The following is a 27652-nucleotide window of genomic DNA, read 5'->3' on the forward strand; positions in this document are numbered from 1 at the left end:
AATGCAAATAAATGCGTACCGTTCCGTACCGTACCGTACCGCTCAGTGGAAACGAGGCATAACTGCAACCATGGAAGTTTGGCAGGAATAGTAGCATAATGCCTTCAAGCAACATTACGTCAGTTTTATTTTGACATTATGAACGGTGTAAGTATTGCTGCCCTCAAATGTTAATCTGAACTAAAATAAACCTTTGTTTATAACTACTACAATAAAAAGCTGTTTTGTATGCTCCTAAGAAGAGTCAATTATAGCTCCAGAATTGCTCAAAGTAAAAAAAAAAAAAAAAATCATACTTTATGATGTTAGTTTAAAAAAAAAATTAATCAAGGAAATTTCTCTGGCATTTCTTTCTTTTTGCTGTATCAAAAACGTACCGAACCGAACCGTGACACAAGTGTATTGTATCGAACCGAACTGTGAATTTTGTGAACCGTTACACCCCTAGACAGAATGTTGTGTGTGATATGTTGTGTATGTCATGTCTGTGCACACAGATTTTTTAAGTGTCACAGATTTGACGCATCACTGAAGCTCATTGACAAATGGCTCTTATATATTAAAAAGCAGAACTGTTTTGACAAAATGAGTGTATATTAAACAGAGATTTATATATCTAATATAGTGAAATATAATATGAACAGTTTAAAAACAAGTTTGTTTCTTTCACTAAAACCTGATTTTTCAGTGGTACATTTTTTAAATTCTGTCATTAATTACTCACTCTCATCTCGTTCTAAACCTATTAGATTTTCATTCATCTTTGGAACACAAATAAATATATTTTTAATGAAATCGGAGAGCTTTCTGTCACTCCATTAACAGCTACGCAACTGACACTTTCAAGCCTCAGAAAGGTAGTAAAGACATCATTAAAGTAATCTATGTAACTCCAGTGGTTTAACCTCAGTTTTATGAAGCGCTTTGTGCAAAAAAAACCCCCATAATTTACCACTTTATTTACAAAATATTAAACTACAACGCATGTTCATACAACGTCTACTCTCGGATCCAAACAAAACTTTAAACCACTGGAGACACATGGATTACTTTAATGATGTCTTTATTTCTGTTCTGGACCTTCAAAATGGTAGTTGTGTAACTGTCAGTGGAGAGACAGACAGCTCTCAGATTTTGTTACAAAGATCTTCATTTGTGTTCTGAAGATGAACAAAGGTCTTATGGGTTTGGGATGACATGGGTGAGGAAATGATGACATAATTTTCATTTTTGGGTGAACTAACCCTTAAACCAATTAATTTGTTAACATGAAATTCTCGCTTATAATCTTATAATCTATTTCTGTGTGTTACTGTGACATGAAGTCGAGACAGCGTGGAAGGGAGTATCTCTCACTTTATCCTCTGGCACTGAGAGAAAGAGAGATGATCAGATGCTGTGGACGTCTGGACCTGAAGACACTCCCATAGCTGAAATCAAACGAGGGACTGGAGAGATCATTACAAATTATAATAATGCTGATGGGAGATTCAGAGACAGACTGAAGCTGGACAAGGAGACTGGATCATTGACCATCACAGAAACCAGAACCACAGACACTGGAGACTATAAACTGAAGATCATCAGCGGTGGAAGGACCTCGTACAAAAGATTCTATGTTTATGTCATTGGTGAGTCATTCCAGTCAATGTAATAATGGTCACATTCTTCCTCATACTTCCAAGTTTTCTGAAGGTGATTCTGCTCAAACTGCTTAATGTTTAGATTCCCTTCAGAGTTTCTTTAGATCATTTCAGTCTTCAGTGTTTCTTAATAAACGTGCTTTTTTTAATTCATTCCATTGACCAATATTGTTATATAACTACACATTGTGACAAAAACGCCCTAAAAATTAAATTACACAGATAGCATAAAGTTTCTAGACAGTATAGACTGAAGAGACAGAACACAAGAACTGTGCTGGTTTTCTGGTGTATTTAATGTTCACAGAAGCAGATCATCTCTGACACTACAGGATGATGTCAATCTGAGCCGCTGTATTTTTTTTTTTTTTTTTTTTATGATTATTTATTTATTGATTAATTACAAGATTGAACAAGGTCCACATGAGACCACCATTAACTATATACAAGACCAGGGTTTGCTTTGAGAGAAAAAATAAATAAATAAAAATTATAACAGTGAAAATAGATGAATAAGTTAGGGGGTCAATTAACGTTAGCACAGCTCTAGGATTTCCACTGCTTCGAAACTCAGAGGTGAAGCACTCCTGGCTCCCTGTAGGATCGCCTGCCGATCATTGTAACGAAGAAGCTTGAAAATTAAAGTGCGCGCTCTATTCCTAGAGGGATCCTCATTCGCGTACAGTTGATTATCAGTTGATTATCAAGCATTTCGGCAATGGCGTCATGAAGGCGATCGTCCTCTTTCTGCTTTTTCTTCGCCGGGGACTGGATTATATCTCTTTTAGATGCCATCTAGAATAGCACTAAATCCAGATATTTACATGAAATGCGGCCAAAAACTTAGTAGGGATTGAAAAGGGGCGAAAAATAGGCACTGAGGTGGAGCGTCGATATTAAGCAGCCATCACCGTCCGCTGCGCATGCGCATCTCCTGAGCCGCTGTATTTAATCACAGCTTTAATACAGCATTTCATCTTCAGCACAACTCTTCAGTCTGCAGTGTAAAGATCATCACTGATAATAGTTTATGCATGATCTGTGTGTAAATTTCAAATGCTGATGCTCACTTGCCCACACACTTGATCTAATAGCAACTTTGTCTTTGTCTCTGTCTATACGCTTTTGTCACAGATGAAGAGATGACGATATCAGTGACGGAGGGAAAATCAGTCACTCTAAACCCTCATACTATAATACAGAAAGATGATCAGATACTGTGGTCGTTTGAAGATGAAAATGAGCAGAGTGTCATGGCTGAAATCATAAGAGAGACCAGAGAGATCATTACATATGACTATAATGCTGATGGGAGATTCAGAGACAGACTGAAGCTGGACAAGAAGACTGGATCTCTGACCATCACAGACACCAGAACCACAGACTCTGGAGAATATCAACTACTGATCATATCCAACATGACAAGGGTTTCAGACAAGACATTCAGTGTCATTGTTAGAGGTTAGTCGCTCTAGTCAGTGTAATAATGATCACTCTTCTTGATTGGCAGTTATTCCTTGTAATTCTGTTTTTCTGAAGGTAATTAAGCTTAAATTCATTTATGTTCAGACTCCATTCAAAGTTTGTTCTATAGATAATTTCATTCTTTAGAAATCTATGATTAAAGTTTTAAAATCTCCCATTGAACTACATTGTGAAATAAACACTGTTCTGTTGCTGCCTTGAATAGTATTTCCTTCAGCTTTTACTAGGCCCCGTCCACACTACTGCGCTTTCGTTTAAAAACGGAGACCTTTTGCTGCGTTTGCACCTCCCGTCCACACTAAAACGGCAAAAACGGAGACCCAAAACGGAGAAGTTTAGAAACGCTGCCGACCTGTTTTTCGTTTTGAATCTCCGGAGGGCGTTTTAGTCTGGACGGGTCAAAACGGAGGACTTTAGAAACGATGACGTAGTAGAGGCTCACGCTCGGCTCTATGATTGGGTGTCATCAGTCATGGTGTATATCTTTGCTAGCAGCTGTTGTGCAAGTAAATTCTGCATTTTGCAATGCTATAACTGCCTACATGCGCCGGAGGCAAGCTATTATTCGAGTGATCTGTGACAATTCCCGTGTGCAGCGGCGGTATCGACCGTACAAGGAGCGTCGGTTTTGGGTTAACCCGGGAAGAACCAGCGCATGGTGGGATAATTGTATCAATGAAGTTGTGTTTACACCGGCACGCGCATGCCCAGTGTTGGTGAATGGTCACGTGATCCGCTTTTTCAGTCGTTTTAATGTGGGCGGAGATCAATTCTAATACGCAGCTAAAACGCTGGTGTGGACGGAGATCGTATTCGTTTTAATTCTCCGTTTCTAAACGAAAACGCAGTAATGTGGACCAGCGATCTGGTTTAAACCTCTCATGGATTTATAGTAGGGATGGGCATTCGATTAAATTTTCTTAGTCGATCGTCGGGAGAATTAACGATCGACTATCGATTAATCATTAATATTTTTATATTGAAATTCATTATTTCTTTAACTTTTTATAAATTAAAAATGCAATGAAAATACAAAAATACAGTTTGTTTGTCCTCGATGAGATCTTTATTACAAGATCAACTTGTGGCAGTGAAACTGGACGTTCGGTAGACTTGAAGATATGCCCTGCGGTGCTCTAAAACAGCGGATCCTGCAGCTGCGAGCCGGCGTTCTAAAACAGAGACCCATGGCCACTTCATCCGTTTCCTGTGATCGGATAGCTATCTGATCGTGAAAAGACCAAATGTAAATGCCCTCCGAAACGCATTCGAGACGGATTTAAATCCGATCGCTCAAACCACTTCAGGAGGAGATCTGAGACGCATTCCAGACGAAACTGGACAAGTGTAAATGCATCTGGTTGTTGAAACCACATATGTAAATTTGACTTATCCCAAAAATGCTAAGAAATAAACGTGTGAGAGCGTGTTATAGGCTATTTGTCATGTTATAGCCAGATATGATCGACGACGCTACTTCAACACGCATCACCACAGATGAGCATCTATTCATCAAGCCAACGTGCAAACTATTGCAAATCAAAGTGAAAGTCATTCATCAACACACAATCATCTTCATTAAAAGTAAAGAACCGAAATGATCTTACCAGGGCTGTTGCCGCAATATCTTGTTGCGGTCTTTGATGTAGAAATTTTCGCTGATGATCAATAAAATGCAGCTCATATCAGTTGCTTTCGGTGACGTGCAACAATTTAAGTATGCATATAGCGCGGGAATTCAAGATCGGATTTATATCCGTTTTGCAAAAACACATTTATGTGGTGTAAATGGAATCGTTTTGATAATTCAGATAGCTATCCGATCTGAGAAAACGCATGAAGTTCCCATAGAACTTCTGCACCAGTCTACTGATTTCCGTTGAGAAAGATAAGCATGTTGACATGATCTGGGATCAGACGCGACCGCAACCTGGTGACAGCCAGTCCAGCCGCCGAAAAAACCCGCTCTGAGGGAACTGACGTTGCCGGGATGCACAGGTACCTCCGCGCTAAAATTAATTCCATTGCTTCAAGAATCACACTACGCAACCCAACCTGCATTAGTTTAATCGATAACAAATAAAGGTGATCAACGAAATTCTTAACGATCAATTATCGATCGTCGATTAATCATGCCCATCCCTAATTTATAGTTTTGTCATCAAATCTGAAGCTGAGACAGTAATATAAAGTTTCTGTTTAATAAAAACAGCAAATCGTCTCTGTAAAGGTGTGGCCAAGATCAGGCAGGACAGGTAGTGAATAGATTAGATTTATTTCTTCCAAAAATAAATTATATACAAGTTAACTGAAACTGACAAAAATAAAACAGACCTAGAAAATAAATAAATCTCCCCTGTTAACAAAATAACAACCAACAAACAAACAAAAACACTAAAGGTCAGCAGATCATGATGTTACTGTGGCTGGACAGATCTGACTCCCCTGATATTTCCACTACTGCTAGATATACCCCTTAACCTCTACCAAACAAAAATAGAGGTATCAAAAGAAACCGTTTCCCAAATAACAATTTAATATTTACAACAAAATATACACTGTATCGTACCTAACATAATGCAATCAAATACTGGAAACACACTACCAAAAACTACTCCAAACAAACAAACCTAAATGAAACTGAATGAAATTAAATAAAAAATCCCCCTCCGATTTGGATCATGATGGTACAGTCCAATTTCCTATGGAACAGTACAAGTTTGGAGGCTAATGCCCCACCTCTCCCTTTGTTTTCTGACACATGGAATGCGGCCGTTCACTCCATGGACAAGAGGAATCTAGGACTCGGGTAGATTATAACAGCAAAGAAGAATATAAGTAGTGTGCACCCTTCTATACATTCAAACTTTAATAAACTGTTAACTTGATAACTTGTCCTGTGTTTATTTCTTATACTGAGGGAATTTAAAATAATGTAACAAACCATATTAAATTAAACTTTAAAATAACCAATTTAAATCATGGTAGAGTTAAATATGTGAGGTGAGCTACGCACCCGTCACATTATCCATTTCAGTCTGATAAACAGCATCTGAATGATGTTTATGTAGTAATTTGATGTTCACATGCAAACACACTTGATCTAATGGCAGTTTTGTCTTTTTGTTTCTCTGTTTCTATGTTCTGCTGTGACAGATAAAGTGGAGGAGAACTCACTGGAAGGGGAAGATTCTGTCACTCTAAAACCTGATGCTGAAATACAGAGAGAAGATCAGATACTGTGGACGTTTGGAGTCAAAGACACTCTCATAGCTCAAATCATAGGAGGGACTGAAGAGATTATTAAATATGATGATGTTGCTGATGTTAGATTCAGAGACAGACTGAAGCTGGACAAGAAGACTGGATCTTTGACCATCACAGACATCACAGCTGGTCATGCTGGACTCTATAAACTGCTGATCATCAACAGCAGAGGAACCTCGTACAAGAAATTCAGGGTTTTGATGCAAAGTAAGTAACTGTCTTTGTTTATTTTTTTAAGATGTACATGAGTGTAATTGAAATGAACAGTTTTAAACTGAACTGAATTGTAATAAGTAAAGGTGAACGTTACATTGCGTAACTGTAACTTGACATTCATTTAGTATTTTCTCAATTTATACAAAATAATAAAATACAGAGCGTGAAATTAATATACAAATTAAACAATGTGCTTACATATATAAATATTGAATTTATATTAAAACTTATCTTTTTGTTCTAAAAATTATAGTTATTAATGTCACATAATTAGGGTACATCTCACCTGTGTAGTTTGTGTGTTTCTACATACAGTTCTTTATGAAACTTTATGAATATATACCTTTATGAAACTTTACTGACTCGTCATTATAATCTTCTCATTTCTCTGTTTCTATGTGCTGCTGCTGTGACATGAAGTAAAGTACGAGTTAGTGACTGAGGGAGAATCTATCACTCTAGAGCCTGGTCTTACAGAAACACAGACAGATGGTGAGATACTGTGGATGTTTGAAGATGAAAAGTCCCCCATAGTTAAGTTCAAAGGAGAGACCAGGGAGACATTTGTTGTTCCTGATGGGAGATTCAAAGACAGACTGAAGCTGAATGAGAAGACTGGATCTCTGACCATCACAAACATCACAGCTGAACATGCTAAACATTATAAACTGAAGATCAGCAGCAGTAAAGTGAACATAAACAGGGCATTCATTGTTGTTATTGTCAGGTGAGTCGCTTATAATCACAGTTCTTCCTTATATATTTTGTGTTGTTCTTCAGGTAATTCAGCTCAAACTGATTTATGTTCAGACTCCTTTCAGAGTTTGTTCTGTAGATTATTTCTGTTTTTAGACATCCATGATTAAAGATTGAAAATGAAGTTGCTGCCTCACCTCAATAAGTATTTCATTCAGCTTTTATTTATATCAGCACTCTGTAAATAAAGTTTATACAAATATGTAAATACTTTATATAAATTATACAAATTTATATAATATATATATATATATATATTTTATATATAAATTAATTTATATAAATTATACAAAGTATATAATATACAAATATGTATATTATATTCTTCTAGTCAGAAACACCAAACTGTAAATCAGGATCTGAAAGAAAATTACAGACTCTGATGTTCACAAACTGTTGACAGTTCACATATTGATCTAATAGAAACATTGTCTTTGTGTTTCTATGCGCTGTTGTTTCTAATGAAGACAGGGGGAAATCATTGATCAGGGGTAAGATTGTGTTGTTTGCGTTGAATATCTTGAAAACATAATCATAATCTGATGTGTGTGATTTGGCTTTGTTCACTTTATTCATTAAGATTTCAAACACAATAATTCTAAGTGAATTAAAGAGCAAATTTCCTGAGAGCAATGACCCACTGGTGAATCGTTTAATGCTACAAAGGTCCAAGATGTAGAAGTCTAAAAGATCGAAGTAAACTTTAAGTTTCAGTCGACATATTTTACTAGATGCATGACTGTGTTCCCATGTTCATTTGTGCTTAAATTAGATTGAACTTGTCAAATGACAAGTCAGCGACTGTAGAGATGCCGCTGCTGAATGGAGAGGATGTGAATGAACAGGAGGGGACGAGTTCACTTTAAAGAGATAAGACACGCCCACCAGTGTCAATCAGTCTGACATCATCAACAATTCAGCTCCAGCTACAACAACAAAAACATATTTCTGCTTATATGAGCCTTAAAGTGAGAAATTAATCCGTGTCTGTTGAGCTGTTAAACTTGTATGTAAAAAGCTTATTTGGTTTTAGATGAACAGGGAAATGTGTTTATCAAACAGTTTCATGTATTGTTTTTATAATGTTATACTTCATACCTGTTACTCTAACATAATAGTCAGAATTTTACAGCTTTGATTTTGTGTGATTGTAGACAGTGAGTTTAAGTAATATGCTTTTTATAATATGTTTTACCACAGCAGTATTTCTATAACCATTGAATGTGCTTTTTTTTTATGTAATTAACACCAGAGCCAGATTAATGTTGAATTCCAATCTTTAAAGCTGAGATCACATGACCTTTGTTACACTTTTATTGTAAAAAAAAACCAAAACAAAATACAACTCCTTAAGTTGACATTCTTTTTAATATTATTTTCGTTGAAATTGTAAATGTGTACCTTATTTTGCTGTAATAATTATGCTTAAATAAGGGTCTGATCTGAAGTAAATCTGTTCATCTTCCAATCAGATGTGAATGTCAAATTGTAAATGTGATCTGAATTTATTTGTATTCATGAAGCACTTAAAATTACTCTTGTTGCACTTGTAGCAAAAAAAGATGGAAAATGCCTGTTCAATCCTAGTACTTAGTTACACTATAACCACATTGTGTTGTTTTATTAATTTTGACAAAAGCATCTGCTTGAGAAATACATGTTCATGTTAGATATAGATATTGAAGATGAAAATGGAAATATGACTGTAGATCCGATGGAAATTAATAAAGCGTTTAGAAAATTCTACGAAAAGCTATATTGCTCTTGTTAGATTTTGGTGTATTTGGCCGAGCAGTCGTTTGGGTGGCTCGCCAATGTATTAGATTTCTCCAATACATAAAATAAGTAAGCTTGACCAGAGTTCTTGTGGGGAGAAGAATTTATTTGAAGGTTTGTAGTGTAGCAGTCCTTCAGCAGCGATGTTAGCATGTCGCCCTTCAACAATCTTAAAGGAGACATATCATGCTTTTAAATCATTCCTTTTTACATATAAATCATACATTTGTAGTCTATATAAAGTGGAACTGCAATGCTTGGGTCTGAATTCCTCATTATTATAGCTCCACAGGCCCCTTTTCTACCCCTTTTCTCATGTGCTTCTGAGAGCAACCCGTTTTGGTGCGGTCTCTTTAAATATAACTGAGACACTTCATACCCCGCCCCCTCTCTAGGTTACAGAGGTGACACTCGGTTCAACTCCACCCCGTTCGGACATTTTTGTAGTTTGATAGCAGAGATACGATTATCTAGCGGCACAGAAACTTTTTATTCACACGTTATTAACAAAATGTCAACAACGGAAGACTTGTCCATCCAGCCTTACATGTTCGAGCCAGAGTCATTTGAGCCGGAGCGAGATGAAAATGAAGACGACGAACCTGTAGAACAACGTCTTCATATGGATGTATCGCAACCATAGGCAGTAATCCATCCATTCCCAGACAAAATACATTTAAAATTGGATTTTACTGTCTATGAAAATTGGCAATTTAAATTGGGTTAGAAAAACAAAGAAAAGTACAGACGAGTCAGGTGCCCAGCTGCAGTGACAGCAGCCTGTTATGTTGTATATGATGACAGAATTTAATTCCTTTCAATTTAAAACCTTTAACACTAGTATTGGGTTAATGCTCATGTTCAGATGAATGCTCATGTTTTTGTGATCAAATCTGAATGTCAAATTGAAAATGTGATCTGAAGTGCCTTTGTATTCAGTCTGACAGGGGCTAAATGTAGTTTTCAGCGGCCTCTAGCGGTGATGTTTCAGATTGCAACCAATAAATTTACTGAAAAGCCAACTCCGGGTCTGTTTTTATACCCAAAACAAAGCGGAGGTTTCTCCATGATTCAAATGCCCTGCCGATGTTGATCCGTGTTTTCGTCAGAAGTTGTTCCGATTCACGTCTGGCCTTTTATCAATATGTGGAGTTTGTGTTGGAGTCTGTGTTGTGCTTGGAACAGGTCGTTTCTTAAGGCTTGTTCGACTTCATGCAGCTCTGCGCAGACCGATCGGCGGCTGACTTAAAGCAGTGCATGCCGGTTAGAAATTTTGTCCGACTTGATACAGCGCCGACACCACGTGACTGTGACGTATGCCATCAAAGTACCGCGAGAGCAATTCGAGAGTAGCCGGAGAACTCAGCCAGCGCAGCTTCTCAAGAGCGGCTGCATTGGGCTGCACGAGGGCTGATGACGACACAGCTGTTCCACGATTGGCCGGATTCACCCATGACAACGATGACGTGTGTTTCGTGTTTATTCGAATACCTTTAGTTCCTCTAAAGCTCTCAAATCAGTTTATTATAACAGTAAACACTCTTTTCATGTAGTTGTCATGTTATATTGTGTCATGTTTATCAAATTAAAACTGATTAAAAAACGTAGACTCCACTTCATTGATAGTAGCTTATGTTGAACTTTATTCTTGTTCAAACAGATGCTGTATGAAGCAGTACATAAAATATTGAATGTAAATGTCTCTGAAACATCTGCGTATTATTTTGGCAAATATTACATTTATTTCACTTCAGCTGTGGTAAAGTATGCAAACACCACGTGAGCGGTCACTACGGGAACCAGAAAGTGTCCGACTTCACGTCTCCGTTTGCAGCTCCTCCCCGCCTGCACGCGGCTACTCTCGCAGATCGGGTGCATCCAGCCGCAGCCGATGTCGAACACACCTTTAGTGTTATTATCAGACATGTCATAAGTTGCAGTGTCATATGTCATAAGTTGCACACGTCATAGCAGTCAACTGAGTCAAACCAGAAGTATGGTGGTGCTTGTTAGGCAAGTTTCATATCCATAAATGTAAATTCCAGAATTCATCACCATCATTTAAGTTGTTTATGATAGAGGTGGATTTTTATTTTAAGTCTCTTAAATTAATTACAAACAAGAAATGCATATCAGTAATGAAAATTCATTCAGAAATGTTTACTGGATAATATGTCACTGGAACGATTTTTGTCATGGGATACAAATCTGTCACAAATTTATTTTTCTTTATTGGTAACTTTTTTTTTTTAACCTTTAACGTATTGTATTGTTACTATTATAACGAATGTGAACTGGAAAGACTGAAATGTTGTTGTAATAAAAAAAAAAAGAAGTATGGTGGTGCTGACGTTGTAGCCTTCTGCATTTTTTTTATAATGAGAATTTTTTAAGTTATCAGTGTTTCACTGTATGTGTAAATGCACTCGCTAATAGACATTTGAGTATAAAAAAAGGTTTATTTTTTAACAAAAGCTGGTGATATCAGCCAACGCTATAGTCACAACAGCTGTGTATACACTCATCCACTATTCCCAATATTTCTCCACTAATAGTTTACTTGAGTAAATTGAGTAAATTCAGACACCTAGCGTCAGAAGGGCTGCCGTTTTGCACTAGATGCTTTTAGTGCTTGCTTTTTAATAATCATTTGAAACTAGCAAACTGGCAGCTCCAGAAGTACAATGAAAAGATTTATTTTGAACTCTGCCATATCAACTAACATGTGTAAACCTTAATTAAACAATTTAATAATTAAATAAAAAGTCATTTATGCCAGCATGATATTACGCTGAAGCCACATTGGACCAGCGGTTTAGAAATGGGAGGATTCAGACGCGGGAATTTATTCGGCCTGACCTCACAGTGTATCATGAGTTAATTCTCTAGACTTTGAGTGTACATCAGTTGTACACTCTCGTTACTGCGGTGCATTTGGGATTGAATGAGTGCACTTTATATACAATATGTTTCAGACAACACCACAAATGGCTGTCCCTTCAAATAGTGCCCTATTTCCCGATTTTAGACAGCCAACAGCATTTGGCGGTGACAAAATAAAAATTTCGCAAAAGCTACTGTTTTGCAAATGTACAGTCAGTGGAGATCACATGATACCTTGCATGATATACAGTCAAGCAGGAACTCTAACAGTGACTAAGAGACACAATTACACTGCAAGCAAATGCTGTGACCATATTAGCCTACTTACTGACACACGCTTTGGTGCATTTGTGTGAAAAACAAGCCTGGTCATTTTTTGGCTTTTGAATGAACCTCGTTGTTTCTCGTTCTCGGCTGCAATCGTCTGCCCTCAATTTTTTTGTCAGTCTGTAAGTGGAACAATGGCAGCCTTTCATGAGATGAGATCAACTGGCACACACACAGAGGTAAGAGATGACAGCCTCTTGCTGGAAAGCTTTTCATGTAGTGATTCAGTGACTGATGCAGCTGATGTTGGTGGTTTAGTTGTTCTGTGGAGTTTCATTATGGTTTGTGGGAATTTGGAAGAAGAAAGCCACTAACTGAACAAAACAGCAGAATTTAAGCTGATTTTAACAGCTGAAGGTCAGTGGAGATACTTGATCAGGCCAAACATCTGTGGATCAATATGTGTCAGGAAACTCATGTGGTTCAACCGGCATGAATGCAACAATGTACTAAAATAATGGTAATGAGAGGTAAAGACAAACTAAGAGCAGAGTGGAATATATACTGAAGAACTGAGATGTTCACACATTATTTTTGTGAGCGCGCTCAGTTCTTTTTTCATCCTGTTATTTCACACTCATATAGAGTTCAGCAACTTCTCGGAACATTGTGTTTTTCCTGGAAACATTTTTAAACCTTTTAAAAGATGTTTCTTTTCATAATAGCTTTTCTTTTGAATGGCCTTGCATTGTCTAGAATTCATTTTCGGGGTAAAACTGTCTGTAGTAAATGTAGAATCTAATATAAATATAGAATTATTTTGTTTTCTACCCAATGAAAAGAAGTGGATGTTATTGTCAGTAAGATTTTGTTCATAGATATGTTATTCTCATTCTCAGCGATTATATTAGTCTTTTTTGGTGCATATGTGAAATAAAGACACCATATTCTGAAAAAAGTTGTTATACTATATTCTATTCATGCAGCAAACTTGACAATGAAAAACCATAAATGGATTTATGCTTCAAGATTAACTGAATAAAGATGCAGAATCAAATCAATAGGGAGCAGAGCTGACCACCTTTTCCCCCCTAGAGTTAAAGAATGAGGCCAAAGAATATAATAATGCATGTTTGTTTTGTAATGGACAAAAAGAGGCATAAAGGACTATGAAAAACAGATATATAGCATTACAACTCTTTAAGATGAAGTCGTCTCATCCAAGCTTCTATAGTAGTAACCGGTCACTGACACTGATGCACAAACTTCCAATACATTCTGTAACATTGAGCAATAATTTGCATGTAGTAATAATCCGCTTGTTAAGATGTGATGTATTGGCCTTCTGATAATATTAGAATTATTTGAGATTACAAACTTGCCCTGCAAAACAAACGAGAGTATGAAGCTGCAATAAAATCTAGAAAAGTTTTGAAATCTTGTAAAATTCAATAAAATGAATCAGAAGAATCTGTGAATTGTTCATTTTCTTTCAAATTTATATGACTGACAAAAAAAATACAAAGAATAGATTTCAATGGTTTCAATTCTATTTTGTAAATATAAACAAATTTTGATAGCTGCCACACATTCCAAAAAATAATAAGTTTTGTATGGTGAAAAGTGCTTTAACACCACTGAATTAAAAAAAAAAAATATTGAAAAAAAATTAAAAAGTAAAACTTTTCTCTTTTATAATAGAGAATTCATTAAAGGGATAGTTTACTTTGAAATTAATTTTTTATATGTTTTAGCTTACCTCAAGGGCATCCAAGATGTAGGTGTCTTTGTTTCCGCAGTAGTTTCAATTTTGATATTTTTAGGTCAAACCGTTCTTGTCTGTCAGTCATATAATGCAGGTCTGTGGTCACTGTCTCAAAACACAAGCACAGAGTCCAAATTAAAACAATTCCCCATCGTCCAAATGAAACAATTCCCGTATACACTAGATGTCGCCTTCGCTACTGCAGTTCATTGGAACGAAACCGTAGCCAAGGCGACATCTATGTATACATCTATACCCGCCCGCGCCGTCAGATCATTTGGACGTGTGCTGTTTTCAAGCGATAACAACGATATAAATACTGTTCGTTTTCTCACACAAACCGCTCGTTTCGTGTCTTAGGCCATCAATGTGTACTTATGATGGGGAATTGTTTCATTTGGACGATGGGGAATTGTTTTAATTTGGACTCTGTGCTTGTGTTTTGAGACAGTGACCATCGACCTGCATTATATGACTGACAGACAAGAACGGTTTGACCTAAAAATATTTAAATTTAAACTACTGCGGAAACAAAGACACCTACATCTTGGATGCCCTTGAGGTAAGCTAAAACATATCAAAAATTTATTTCAAAGTGAACTATCCCTTTAAGTAGAGTTTACTTTCAGTCTCTTAAATGATATTTACTTATAGGATACGTTGTGATATATTGGTTTCAGCTGTTCATAAAAACCTGATTAATCAGATACAGTGTTTGATGGCGACGTCTGCACACTCCTCCTCTGTCGGAGACATCTGGATCTGAATTCATAAACCAGAATGACCACCGTGGCCACGCACGCCAGAGCAGAGTGGACCAATCGGATCACACTTTCAGTAACACCACAACAGAGACAGCCTTATGAGAGAAGAAATAATGAGCAATAAATCCATGATCTGTATACAGTCCAAAAAGTAAGCCTTTTTTTCTCTCCAAGATTTACATAATTCAATTAATAGTAAAATTTCACCAAATTGTATGAATAATTCTTATATATTATGAATTAATCATTTAAATGAGTAAAAACAAACAAAATAGAGCTTAGTTAAACATTTTGTATAAATCTAAATAAAACAAGGGAATGGACCATTTAGTTTATGTTATCCGTATTCATAAATAAATAAAAGATCTGAAAAGATACAAATCTGTGCCCTCAAAAATTTCCCAGTTTAAAAGTTGTAATAGGGTCTTGTAAGAAAAAATGATGTGGACGTCGAAGATCTCAAAAATGAAGTTTATTACAGCATAGCAGTGGCAAGGCACACAAAGCACCTTGGGTTCACCGGCGTCAGAATGAACCCCAAACCTACATAATCCTAAACCTTTTATCCTGGTCTTAATGTAAATGAAGTTGCTCTTCTTGCAACAGCTGTGGTCTGTATGTTAATGAAATTGAGACACCCCATGGTCCCTAGTGTCCCACAGAAGGTTCTATGTTATTCTTTCAAATAAGAACAGTCAAAGGTTAAAGTGATAAGATTGTTTGAAGTCCCTTTAATCAAGATGGTTGTTGGTTGCCCTCTGTGATACTATTATTTACTTATTACTGAGACTGAATGTAATTTTCTCTATATGATAATTAAACTCTTTTAAGTGAAGGAACATTTTGATATACATATATATATTGGAGTGGAAGTTTTTGGGAACAGAACATAATTTCTTACAGACCCCCCTTTGATGCTCTTGGCCCAAAGTAGCATCACAACCACTCCCTTTTCGTAGATAACACCTTCCGAAACCTGGTGGGCAGGTGCCCCAGTGGCGGCGTAGCCCATGGCTTAGGTCGTTCCCATCTATGGCCATCAGAGAATCTTACCCGTCTTCGGGATCTACGCCTCCTGCACACTGAGTTATGGCTCGACTTCACTTGAGCAAAATTATCATAGTTTGTGATAATGAAATGTATTATTATTTATTTTATTTTTTTTATACGAGGTAACCAAGAACCATCATATCCACTTGGAACATTCAATATTGATCATGGAATTATCTATGATCTAACTATAATCTAATGTTTAAACATAGAATATATACATCAATCTATAATCTAATGTTTAAACATAGAAGAACACATAACATAATGCATTGGCAAATTATAAGAAAGATACATACACATACAGCCGTTTTAAAGGTTACATTGCAAATTAAACCAAAATAGGCCATATCTCCATCCTGCATTTGTTTTGCAAAAATCTTGTGTTTCTTCAAGGCCTTGTTGGGCTCTCACAATGTCAAATGTTCAGTGGTGTTCACATCAGTGATGTTAGCATATTGATTAGTTTTGATAACTCAAATAATCAACAATCAATAGACAATATAGTGTGTGTGTGTGTGTGTGTGTGTGTGTGTGTGTGTGTGTGTGTGTGTGTGTGTGTGTGTGTGTGTGTGTGTGTGTGTGTGTGTGTGTGTGTGTGTGTGTGTGTGTGTGTGTGTGTGTGTGTGTGTGTGTGTGTGTGTGTGTGTGTGTGTGCCCTTGTTTATATTACATTGTGGGGACCAAATGTCCCCATAAGAATAGTAAAACCTGAGATCACCTACATTGTGGGGACCAGCCAGCGGTCCCCACTTTTCAAAAGGCTTATAAATCACACAGGATGAGTTGTTTTGAGAAAGTAAAAATGCAGAATGTTTCCTGTGATGGGTAGGTTTAGGGGCAGGGGCAGTGTAAGGGGACAGAATATACAGTTTGTACGGTATAAAAACCATTACGTCTATGGAGAGTCCCCACAAAGATAGTGAACCAGACGTGTGTGTGTGTGTGTGTGTGTGTGTGTGTGTGTGTGTGTGTGTGTGTGTGTGTGTGTGTGTGTGTGTGTGTGTGTGTGTGTGTGTGGACATCCTTTATCCACTTGTTTTCTCTCTGTGGAAAGACTGTTGTCCGTAGTCTCTGAAATGGTTTGTTTCTGAAATCTCCTCTTGTTTCACTTCTCATTGTCCATTTTTTTTATATATTTTTTTTTTCACTTGGACCATTCTTCTAGAAGAAGCAGTCACTGGTGTTGTTCAAGTCTGTGTCTCTTCATCAGTTCCTTCCATCCTATGGTGGGTCTCAGGGTTTCTAGGTCTTTTAGACCTGGAGTTCTGGATCTTGCAGGTCTGGATATCTCTATTCTTTTATTTTTCTTGAGAAAATCCCCTGGCTCCACTTCCTTCTCGTCCTTCAAACGACCAGATCATCTTTCTCCAGGAGGTTACACATTTCAGACAAACGTCTCGATGCTTATATCTGAAACTATAATCGAAAGAAGAGGTTGCCCCCCTTTCCCCCACAAGCATCTTTTCACATTCAAACATCAAAGTCACAGAAGTTTCATCTCAAAACATCAAACATCGATAATGTTTTTTTTTAAATATTTCTAAACATAATGTCATTAAAACATTTATTATAAATTACAGCTACATATCAATGCTAAGAAAACATGTTTCATAAATAATCACTCCCCCCCCCTTTTTGATAGTAAACCTTTTTCTACAATGTGTTACTATCATAAAACTAATTCTAATTCTAATTTGCATCAGCATTTGCTTGTGACTGAGCTACAGTCATGTTGCTCGTGTAGTGATATGTTTGACAAGGTGTGAATGACTTATTTCCTTCCAACAGTGCCAACTGGTTTTCTAAATTGCCTATTTTCTTAAGCAAACCACAATAGCCCATCTTTCTTTTGTGTGAAAAGTGACACTGTCTTGCCTTGTGTCCCATCTTTCCACAAGCAAAACAAACAACTTCCTGATCTTCCTTTCTTTTCTCCAAACAGTGCCTTGCAATGTGACCATCCTTTCCACATGCATGACAGACAAAGTTTTGAAGAGGTCTCTCATTGCCTTGACAATGTCTAGCAATGTGGCCAGCTTTTCCACATGCATAGCAAAGAATAACACCTTCTGAATTTATTCTTGCAAATCTCCTTGGTCTATGATGGAAACCATTAGACAATGTAGTTGAACATTCTCTCTCGCCAAAGGCAGCAACTGGATATCTAGATTTGTCAGCTTTCTTTTGACTATTTGCATTAGCATTATTGTTGTAAAACTGTGTCATTTTAGCAATAATGTCATTATATTCAGAGAGTGGTGTCACTAGCATTGTCACAGCAGACCGGGTGAGTGGGTCACATTTGTTAATCAAGGCAGTCTTGAAACTGACATCATTCTTAGTAATATCAGGATTGCCACTGAAAGTCTTAAATGTCTCCAATAATCGTTCTGAAAATGTTGCTGGATGCTCCCCTTTCCTCATGTGCATCTCAGATATTTTATCCCAATTAACTGACATCACACCTAAGACTTCAAGCAGTGCCTTTTTCCTCTCTGACTTATTAGCATTTCTGTCCTTTACTTTCTGAGTTAAGGCTCCAGACAAAGTCTCAGGCAAGCACATTCTTAACAAAACGCACGCATCACCATCAGTAAAATTGTAAACTTCAGTATTTTCCTCCAAGTTTTTCAGAAAATCTAATGGATCTTGTTTGGCAGGATCAAATTTCCCAATATTCTTGATCACAGCATCTAGTTCAGTTGGATTAAATCCTCGGACTATGGTGGTGGTCATTGGTTCCTCCCTTCCTTCACTAGCACGCATAGTCGTAGTAGAATGAACTGGTGCCATCGGAAATCTAACTCTACAGTCAGAGTATTGGCTACTGAATGACTGATAATCTTTTTCCAAACCCTCAGCGCTGTCTTCCTGCAAATCTGGCATCTCTGTAACTGGGTTACACCACGTGACACCTAACAATGTCTTACTAGGGTTTTTCTCTGTTGAGCCTTTCTTTATCATAAACTGACAAGTCGCTTTCGCCTCCTCCAAATTTTTAGACAATGTTTCCACAGATGATTTAAGCATACTATTGTTAGTTCTAAGAAGTGAAATCTCATTCTGCATCTTGACCTTTTCTTCTTTCCATATCGTTTCACTAGCCAGGTAATTTTTTGTAGAAATTACCCCAACACTGAGTCGCTCATTTTCAGCCTCTAACTCATCTACTCTCCTAGTTACTTTGTATGAAGCAAAAAGTGCTTGAAGCGCATTAGCAATTTTCCCATTTTTATTCTTAGGCATTTTGGGATCATTTTCAAACTTAGAGATAGCCCACTTGTACGGTTTATCAACAATATTCTCTATTCCGTCAAACATTCCCTGAGAACCATGTTTAGCGATGTATTTAACAATAATTTCTTCCATTTTCAAAAGTCTTATCAAGCTTTAAAATATCTCGTGATCTAATAGTTATTCACAAAGTCTGATTTAAATGACTACACGTTAACTAGTTCCTTTAAGATATCCGTTAGTCTAATTATTCACAGCTCCAGTACTTCGGCCACAAATGATCAAAATAGCCACACTACCTGAGGCTTCTAAACTTAACCAAGGCCACAAACCATTGGACCTTAAATTTACGCAAAACAGTTAAGAAATGTAACACTGTCACAGTACGTCGGACAAAACCACACTACGTCGGGTTTTATGTTATTTTCTTAAAATAATTTGCTTATCAGTACTTCGGGCATAAACAATATATATCAAAAAAACTAACACTGTCACAGTACGTCGGACACAACCACACTACGTCGGGTTTTTATGTTATTTTCTTAAAACTAGCTTGCTTATCAGTACTTCGGGTTCGAACAATATTTTATGAATTTTAAAACAATGCCACAGTACGTCGGGCAAAACCACACTGCTTCGGGTTCTTTGTTTTAAATTTCACAGGGTCACGGCGCGTCAGACTCACTAGCCCACACTTTAACACACAATAGTTGTGAAATAATTCTGTGACCACACTGCGTCGGGTCTATTCAATTACTTTAGAATTTCCTCAGAATTATTACAACTTCACAATCGGTTTCAAGTACGTTAGAAACATATACATTTGTTTCAGTTACTTTAGAAACAACCAATCTAATATAACTCTGCCACCACACTACTTCGGGTTGATTCAATTACTTTAGAATCTTAACAGAATTATAACAGACCAACACCAAGTTTCAGTTACTTTAGAAACTTTACACTTAAAGTGTAAGTTGCAGGTTAACCACCACAGCCAATTAATGTGTAAATTAAAGTGCTATATATGTATATATTTAATTATTTCTGTCTTAAAATGCGTTAAAATAACATTTATTGGGGTTTCTTTGAAGGTAGCGTGTTTTTTCAGTTACTGGGTGATGACGTCACAAGAGGAACTCGCAACCCATACTCTGCTAGATTCTTACTGTATTATGGCTATTTGGAGAACGACGGAGGAAGTGGGAAACCATCAAATTAACCGGTCAGGCGTGAGAGAGGGGAGCCATGGCACTCAAATAGTTATTAATGCTTGGTGTGAGGAGAATGAGTGGAGGGTTGGCCACGTTAGAGCTAGTCTAACCTGGCGCAAACTTAACCCGGATAATATAACGGAACAAGCAAGTCTTTTCAAAATATTGCCGTCATGTGGAATAGCAAGGAGGGACAACGACTGAAGACATTTACTTACAGTAAGTCAGTCCAAATCAGAGCTGTAACGTTAGAGATGCACACACTGCACAGGCATCAATCGCTAGTCTCATCGACGCCTCAAACGTCATGTAATACCCTTCCTCAATCCACGCGTTATCAATTTCTCACGATTTAATTAGCGATGTTTATTGTCAGAAAAGAAAAAGAGAGATCGATGTCCCCATCACTGTGTTTGTGTGGGCTATGCCACCCAATTGAATCAGCTGTGGAGAGTACGTGCTGCCGTGAGGTGAACGCGTTTAGGCGTTTTAGTGGAACAGCTGGACCCGTGAGCGGCTGATCTGACGTGCCTGAACCCGTTTGTTTTGCGAATAGCTTATTCTCATTTCAGGCATGATCACGGTACCCTTGAAGTCAGCACACACGAGTATGTTTACAATTGAGTTATTTTATCCATATTTTTTTAATCAAATAAAACATACAACCATCTTTTCTGAAGTTATGTAAGGCATTTATAGCTGCTAGCTTATGGTATCTCTACTAGTGAGTTCCTCTTATGACGTCACGCCCCATCTAGTGGAAGGGAGCGGGAGCGGTTAAAACCACTGTTAAAAGTGCCAATTTTTCATATTATATCAGCATTTTGGTGTAAAAAAACAATGGTGGGCGGTTCTTATCTTTATGTTTAATAAACACATTGCATTATCTTCGTGAAAATTTTAACCTGCAACTTACACTTTAAGCACTTTGTTTCAATTACTTTAGAAACAACAATTCCAATACAACTCTGCCACCACACTGCTTCGGGCTTATTCAGTTACGTTAGAATCTTAAACAAAATTGTACGGAATAGGCTTAAAACTCCTCCTGCTAATACTGAATAAACCACATGCGATCTCTTCTGTCCTTAATTTTTCTTTTCTAGATTGTTTTAAAACGAGGAATTCCTTGACAAAAACAGCATAAATGAAAGAAAACAGCTTTTTCTTACCTTTTCCCTTTTTTGTTGGAAATCCGTCGACTGGGTCTGGCTCGCCAATGTAAGAAAAAATGATGTGGACGTCGAAGATCTCAAAAATGAAGTTTATTACAGCATAGCAGTGGCAAGGCACACAAAGCACCTTGGGTTCACCGGCGTCAGAATGAACCCCAAACCTACATAATCCTAAACCTTTTATCCTGGTCTTAATGTAAATGAAGTTGCTCTTCTTGCAACAGCTGTGGTCTGTATGTTAATGAAATTGAGACACCCCATGGTCCCTAGTGTCCCACAGAAGGTTCTATGTTATTCTTTCAAATAAGAACAGTCAAAGGTTAAAGTGATAAGATTGTTTGAAGTCCCTTTAATCAAGATGGTTGTTGGTTGCCCTCTGTGATACTATTATTTACTTATTACTGAGACTGAATGTAATTTTCTCTATATGATAATTAAACTCTTTTAAGTGAAGGAACATTTTGATATACATATATATATATTGGAGTGGAAGTTTTTGGGAACAGAACATAATTTCTTACAGTCTAGTTCTATGAGCACGTAAATACTTTGTATAAATCGTAATCTTGTATGGGATGAACGCACCTAATATATTGGCTAGTCACTAATATCACAGATGACGTAGGCCTTTCTGAACACTCACTTTTGTTAAGATGTTGCGTCTGCACACAGCTGTAGATGTTTTTATCCTGATATTCCATATCCAGAGGTAGAGAGAGACTGGACAATAAACTGTTTCCTTTGTACCAGGAGAGAGTCACATGACTCGCATTCAACACTGAACACAGCAGTGAACAATTCTGCTTTGATGATGAAGGACATCGTGTAAAGTGTCTGGGAAGAGGAGCTGGAAAACAGTACAGAATAATTAAATTCGATTAAAGTGTCCGCACATTCACCAACAAAGTGCCCTCGTCTAATACTGCGTTTACCCTGCCAACAACTTTTCCACAGAAACTAACCCCTAACCCTGACACACACCTGGACAGACAGCTTTTGCGACCAATGATAGCTTTCTACACGCCCCTACCTTTCGTCACGCCCGGAACATGGCGGTAAGACCACAAGTAGGCATTCCCACAACTTCAGTTTAATAATGTTTATGAATGACATTCACAAATGTTATTCCATGCTGTAGACACTGATTAGCTTTCTTGCTGAGAAAAACAAAAAGACTAAATATAAATAGAATCAGTTCATAAACTGCTTACATTTTTAAGATGAACAAGATTACGCCGCCGATTTCGTTTGGCTGTGACGGGCAAACGCTTCTGAAAATCAAAAATCCTTCTAGTAACTTTTGTGAGGCTGTGAAAATTTAGTTTCGCTTTCTGTTCAATCCACTATGGCGGACAAACGACATGGACTCGTGATGTCATCTTCGCGAGCAACTTACACCGGTACTGACCGTACGTTGGAGTGGTGTTTCTGTCTCAAAGGGCCTAGACGCAGGAGCTGGCCAAAATTTTTCTCCCGGGAATAATAACAAGAAGAAGAAAACTTAAGAAGAACAATAAGTGTGCTGCTCTCAGTGTTTAATGGTGTTTAAAGGGATAGTTCACTTTGAAATAAATTTTTGATATGTTTTAGCTTACCTCAAGGGCATCCAAGATGTAGGTGTCTTTGTTCCCGCAGTAGTTTCAATTTTGATATATTTAGGTCAAACCGTTCTTGTCTGTCAGTCATATAATGCAGGTCTGTGGTCACTGGCTCAAAACACAAGCACAGAGTCCAAATTAAAACAATTCCCCATCGTCCAAATGAAACAATTCCCCATCGTAAGTACACATTGATGGCCCAAGACACGAAACGAGCAGTTTGTGTGAGAAAACGAACAGTATTTATATCGTTGTTATATCTTGAAAACAGCACACGTCCAAATGATCTGACGGCGCGGGCGGATATAGATGTATACATAGATGTCGCCTTGGCTACTGCAGTTCATTGGAACGAAACCGTAGCCAAGCGACATCTAGTGTATATCTATATCTAGGGTATAGATGTATACACTAGATGTCGCCTTCGCTACTGCAGTTCATTGGAACGAAACTGTAGCCAAGGCGACATCTATGTATACATCTATACCCGCCCGCGCCGTCAGATCATTTGGACGTGTGCTGTTTTCAAGCGATAACAACGATATAAATACTGTTCGTTTTCTCACACAAACCGCTCGTTTCGTGTCTTAGGCCATCAATGTGTACTTATGATGGGGAATTGTTTCATTTGGACGATGGGGAATTGTTTTAATTTGGACTCTGTGCTTGTGTTTTGAGACAGTGATCATCGACCTGCATTATATGACTGACAGACAAGAACGGTTTGACCTAAAAATATCAAAATTGAAACTACTGCGGAAACAAAGACACCTACATCTTGGATGCCCTTGAGGTAAGCTAAAACATATCAAAAATGAACTAAAGTGAACTATCCCTTTAATGTTTGTGTGAAAGACACTGTGCACCTTCTATACTATAATATTAACTTTCTTGTGGAAGAACTACTTGTGATGAGCTTTGATTAATCATGTGATTCTCATTATTGCTGTGATTGTTGGTTTGTCAGTGTAATACTATGGTACATCAGTTTACGGTATTACGGTATATCAGTTTAGTGTTAAGTTATTAATTTCCACCAAGACAAAAGATAACATGTATGCCTTCATGTTCGAAAACATTTTTGTCTTACTTTTCATAATGAACTCAGACAAGCTCAGTGCCAACTTTTTTCCCATCTGTTCTTTTTTGTGAATTGGAATGTGCGCAAAGGATTGTGGGTGACGGAATGACACATGATGCATCCTTCAAAGTGAGCTGAATGAAGAATGAAAAACAAAGGCAGCCTTCCAAGGATCCTTCAAATTGAGAAGGCCTTCAGTGGCACTTAATAACATAGCAGCCGAGATATGCAGCCTTACTAGCAGAAACACCCCATATCCCCACTTTGTCTCGACCCCGTAAAATCGCTAGCTTATCCCTTGTACCAGTAGAGAGTCACATGACTGTCACATCACTGAACACAGCCATGAACAATTCTGGTGTGATGATGAAGGACATTGTGTAAAGAATCTTGCTATGACAGGAACGGAAAAACATTTCTGAAAAACTACTGAATAAATTAAATTAGGTTAAAGCGTCCACACATGCGACATCCTCGAAAGCGACAGAATAGAGATGCTTCTGCACTAAAGTCTGCACTTTTCTTCACACGAAGACTATGTTTAGGGCATAATATGAATAGACGATTTGGGACGAAGATCAGATGTTGCCATTGAAAAAAAGTTAAACTCCATGCAAATGAAGAGCGAGTTTCGTGTCAGTGACATTCACGTCAACGTCCACGAGAGACTTCACACAGTACAGAAGACTAGTGACAACACGTTAGGCTATATGATGTATGCTAATATGATCTCTCTCAGCTTCGGGTACGAATCACAGTGTAAAATACTTCTATATCCACTGACATATGTTTGTGATTTGAAAAGATAATGCTTTTATGAGATTTATCCGGGGTAAAACCGGTGGCAAATAAACATATGGATGATCCGTTGTGATAATCCCTAACGGGAGCAACCAAGAGTGAAATAGAAACGTTTCTACACGATTTGTGTTAAATCATTAAAAGAAACACGTGTTGTAAAATGTTGATTACACAAATGTATACAACAAACAGGCTATACTTAATAAAAAATTTGCACAAATGAATAACAAAATCATATCATTACATAATCAGAATAATCATGATTAATTATTGATTTATGATATATATTTATATATATACCGAGCAGGGGATACTCACCATAGACAGTAAGATTGAATGTGTTGAGCGGTGTCTCTGTTCTGCTGCTAGTTACTTTATAAAGTCCAGTGTCTGAGGTTCTGGTGTTTGTGATGGTCAGAGATCCAGTCTTCTCATCCAGTTTCAGTCTGTCTCTGAATTTCCCATCAGCACTACCATTATAAAGCGTTCTCTCATTGTTCTGTCTGTTAATTCGAGCTATGAGAATTTCGTTGTGTCCAAACCTCCACTCGATCACCTTATCTCTCTGTATTTCGGCAGCATCAGTGTTTAGAGTGACAGAATCTCCCTCCGTCACTGACACTGTCTTCACTGCATCAACACTTAACACACCTAATGAAATGCATAATTGTAATAAGTTCACATTTTCATAAAATTATAAGATCAAGGTAAATACTTTTTCTTGCTAACTTGAGTTTTGAAGCAGACTGATTGATTACCAGCACATGCTAAATCTTTCCACTGATTCTGTTCAAATTGACAACATAAACACTTCTAACTTACCATCTAAACACCATAGGCACAAATGGAAGAAAATTGTGTGAATCATTTTCTTCAGCGGTTTGAACATCAGAAACGTTTCAAATAACAAGACTTAAATTCTGACAAGGTGACTTTTAAAAGAATCACAACAGAAATGTTATATCAAACGAGTCCTGACACGACTGAAAACTTGTAATGCAGATGATCTGAAGGTAAGCATGCAGCCACAGCCAGTCTGTGCTCAGTGTGAATACATATCTCTATGCTCCTCCTTTCAGAGTCTGAACGACTTCTCACCTAGACATATTTAGAACTGAAGACCAGAACAATGCTCGCAGCGGTCAACCGGCAACAATCGCACTCGGACTCAAACCGCAGCAAACATAGAGGTTCATTCTTGTGTAAAGCCGGGTGCACACACTGTGCAATTTTTACCACGATTTGGCAGACTGAGACAAATTTTGTATATCCTAAAAGATTCCTCTGATCCTAGGCTAAAATCTGTAGTCTTTGATTGTTAGTTTGACATGTTCACCGTCAGCCGATATAAGACCGTTGCGCTCAAATTTTACCTCAGACGAAATTATGGCAGTTTCAGAAGATTTGGCTCACAGTCTTGCAGTGTGACTTCTCCAACGACGACCGTCAAATTGTCTTCGTTTTCATAACAAGCCATGACCAAAATTAACGTTAGAAATGTCTTTGTAGCCAGCATTTCAATCCGGCGTGTAACCCAGCTCAAGTCACAGAACGCTTCATTGATTGATGGTGTAAAACTCCGGACAAGTTTTCTTGCGTGGATCAGTTTTTAACTCATCTTGACTGCCGCATAGTCTGACATCAATGACAACTGAGATCGAACAGTGTAACACGGCTTACAGCTATGATCATGTTTGCACAGTCTGACAAGCAACAATCGTAAAGGACTATTATAAATCGCACAGTGTGCACCTGGCTTTACGCAGCACGTTTGAGCTTGAGAACCAATGAGGTTCGTTCTCGTGTTACACAGCACGTTTGAGCTTCAGCAAGAACCAATGAGGTTCGTTCTCGTGTTACGCAGCACGTTTGAGCTTCAGCAAGAACCAATGAGGTTCGTTCTCATGTTACGCAGCACGTTTGAGCTTGAGAACCAATGAGGTTCGTTCTCGTGTTACGCAGCACATTTGAGCTTCAGCAAGACCCAATGAGGTTCGTTCTCGTGTTACGCAGCACGTTTGAGCTTCAGCAAGAACCAATGAGGTTCATTCTCGTGTTACGCAGCACGTTTGAGCTTCAGCAAGAACCAATGAGGTTCGTTCTCGTGTTACGCAGCATGATGGAGCTTCAGCAAGAACCAATGAGGTTCATTCTCATGTTACGCAGCATGATGGAGCTTCAGCAAGAACCAATGAGATTCATTCTCATGTTACGCAGCACGTTTGAGCTTCAGCAAGAACCAATGAGGTTCATTCTCATGTTACGCAGCATGATGGAGCTTCAGCAAGAACCAATGAGGTTCATTCTCGTGTTACGCAGCACGTTTGAGCTTGAGAACCAATGAGGTTCGTTCTCGTGTTACGCAGCACGTTTGAGCTTCAGCAAGAACCAATGAGGTTCGTTCTCGTGTTACGCAGCACGTTTGAGCTTCAGCAAGAACCAGTGACCAGTTTTATCTTTACCTCATATAAAGTGATCGCGTCTCTCCAGAAAACCTGGACTAAACCGCTCCATTCATATGTGCATTAGATTTACAATCTCTTGATGATTTTTTTCGAGCTTCAAAGTTGTAGTTGCGTAAAACGGAGCGACAGAAATCGCTCAGATTTTATTAAAAATATCTTCATTTATGTTTTGAAGATGAACGGAAGTCTTTCAGGTTCGGAATTACATGAGG

At 37.8% G+C, this 27652-nt stretch overlaps 3 protein-coding genes across 4 annotated transcripts in view; all 3 read left to right on the forward strand.

The window, feature by feature from the left end:
- Nucleotides 1-11486, forward strand: part of LOC311295883 (uncharacterized protein) — a 38984-nt gene extending 27498 nt beyond the window's left edge. The window contains exons 5-10 of one of the 2 annotated variants that reach the window (XM_084417426.1): nt 1326-1631; nt 2778-3104; nt 6285-6602; nt 7032-7338; nt 7835-7858; nt 8140-11486. In XM_084417426.1, coding sequence (XP_084273552.1) covers nt 1326-1631; nt 2778-3104; nt 6285-6602; nt 7032-7338; nt 7835-7858; nt 8140-8233 — 1376 coding nt within the window. In that variant the 3' untranslated portion in view covers nt 8234-11486. The remainder of the gene's footprint in view (nt 1-1325; nt 1632-2777; nt 3105-6284; nt 6603-7031; nt 7339-7834; nt 7859-8139) is intronic. The other variant, XM_084417427.1, reaches the window with a different exon arrangement.
- LOC311295887 (uncharacterized protein) overlaps nt 1-27652 on the forward strand; it is a 515693-nt gene that overhangs the window by 190433 nt on the left and 297608 nt on the right. The gene's annotated exons all lie outside the window — the stretch shown is intronic.
- The window catches only part of LOC311294772 (uncharacterized protein), a gene marked incomplete at its 3' end in the record, with an annotated part of 40001 nt that continues 24753 nt past the window's right edge, over nt 12405-27652 (forward strand). Inside the window, exon 1 of the mRNA XM_084415801.1 lies at nt 12405-12532. The remainder of the gene's footprint in view (nt 12533-27652) is intronic.

This window comes from Rutilus rutilus (genome assembly GCF_951802725.1).
Source record: "Rutilus rutilus genome assembly, chromosome: 8".
Taxonomy (NCBI): Eukaryota; Metazoa; Chordata; class Actinopteri; order Cypriniformes; family Leuciscidae; genus Rutilus; species Rutilus rutilus.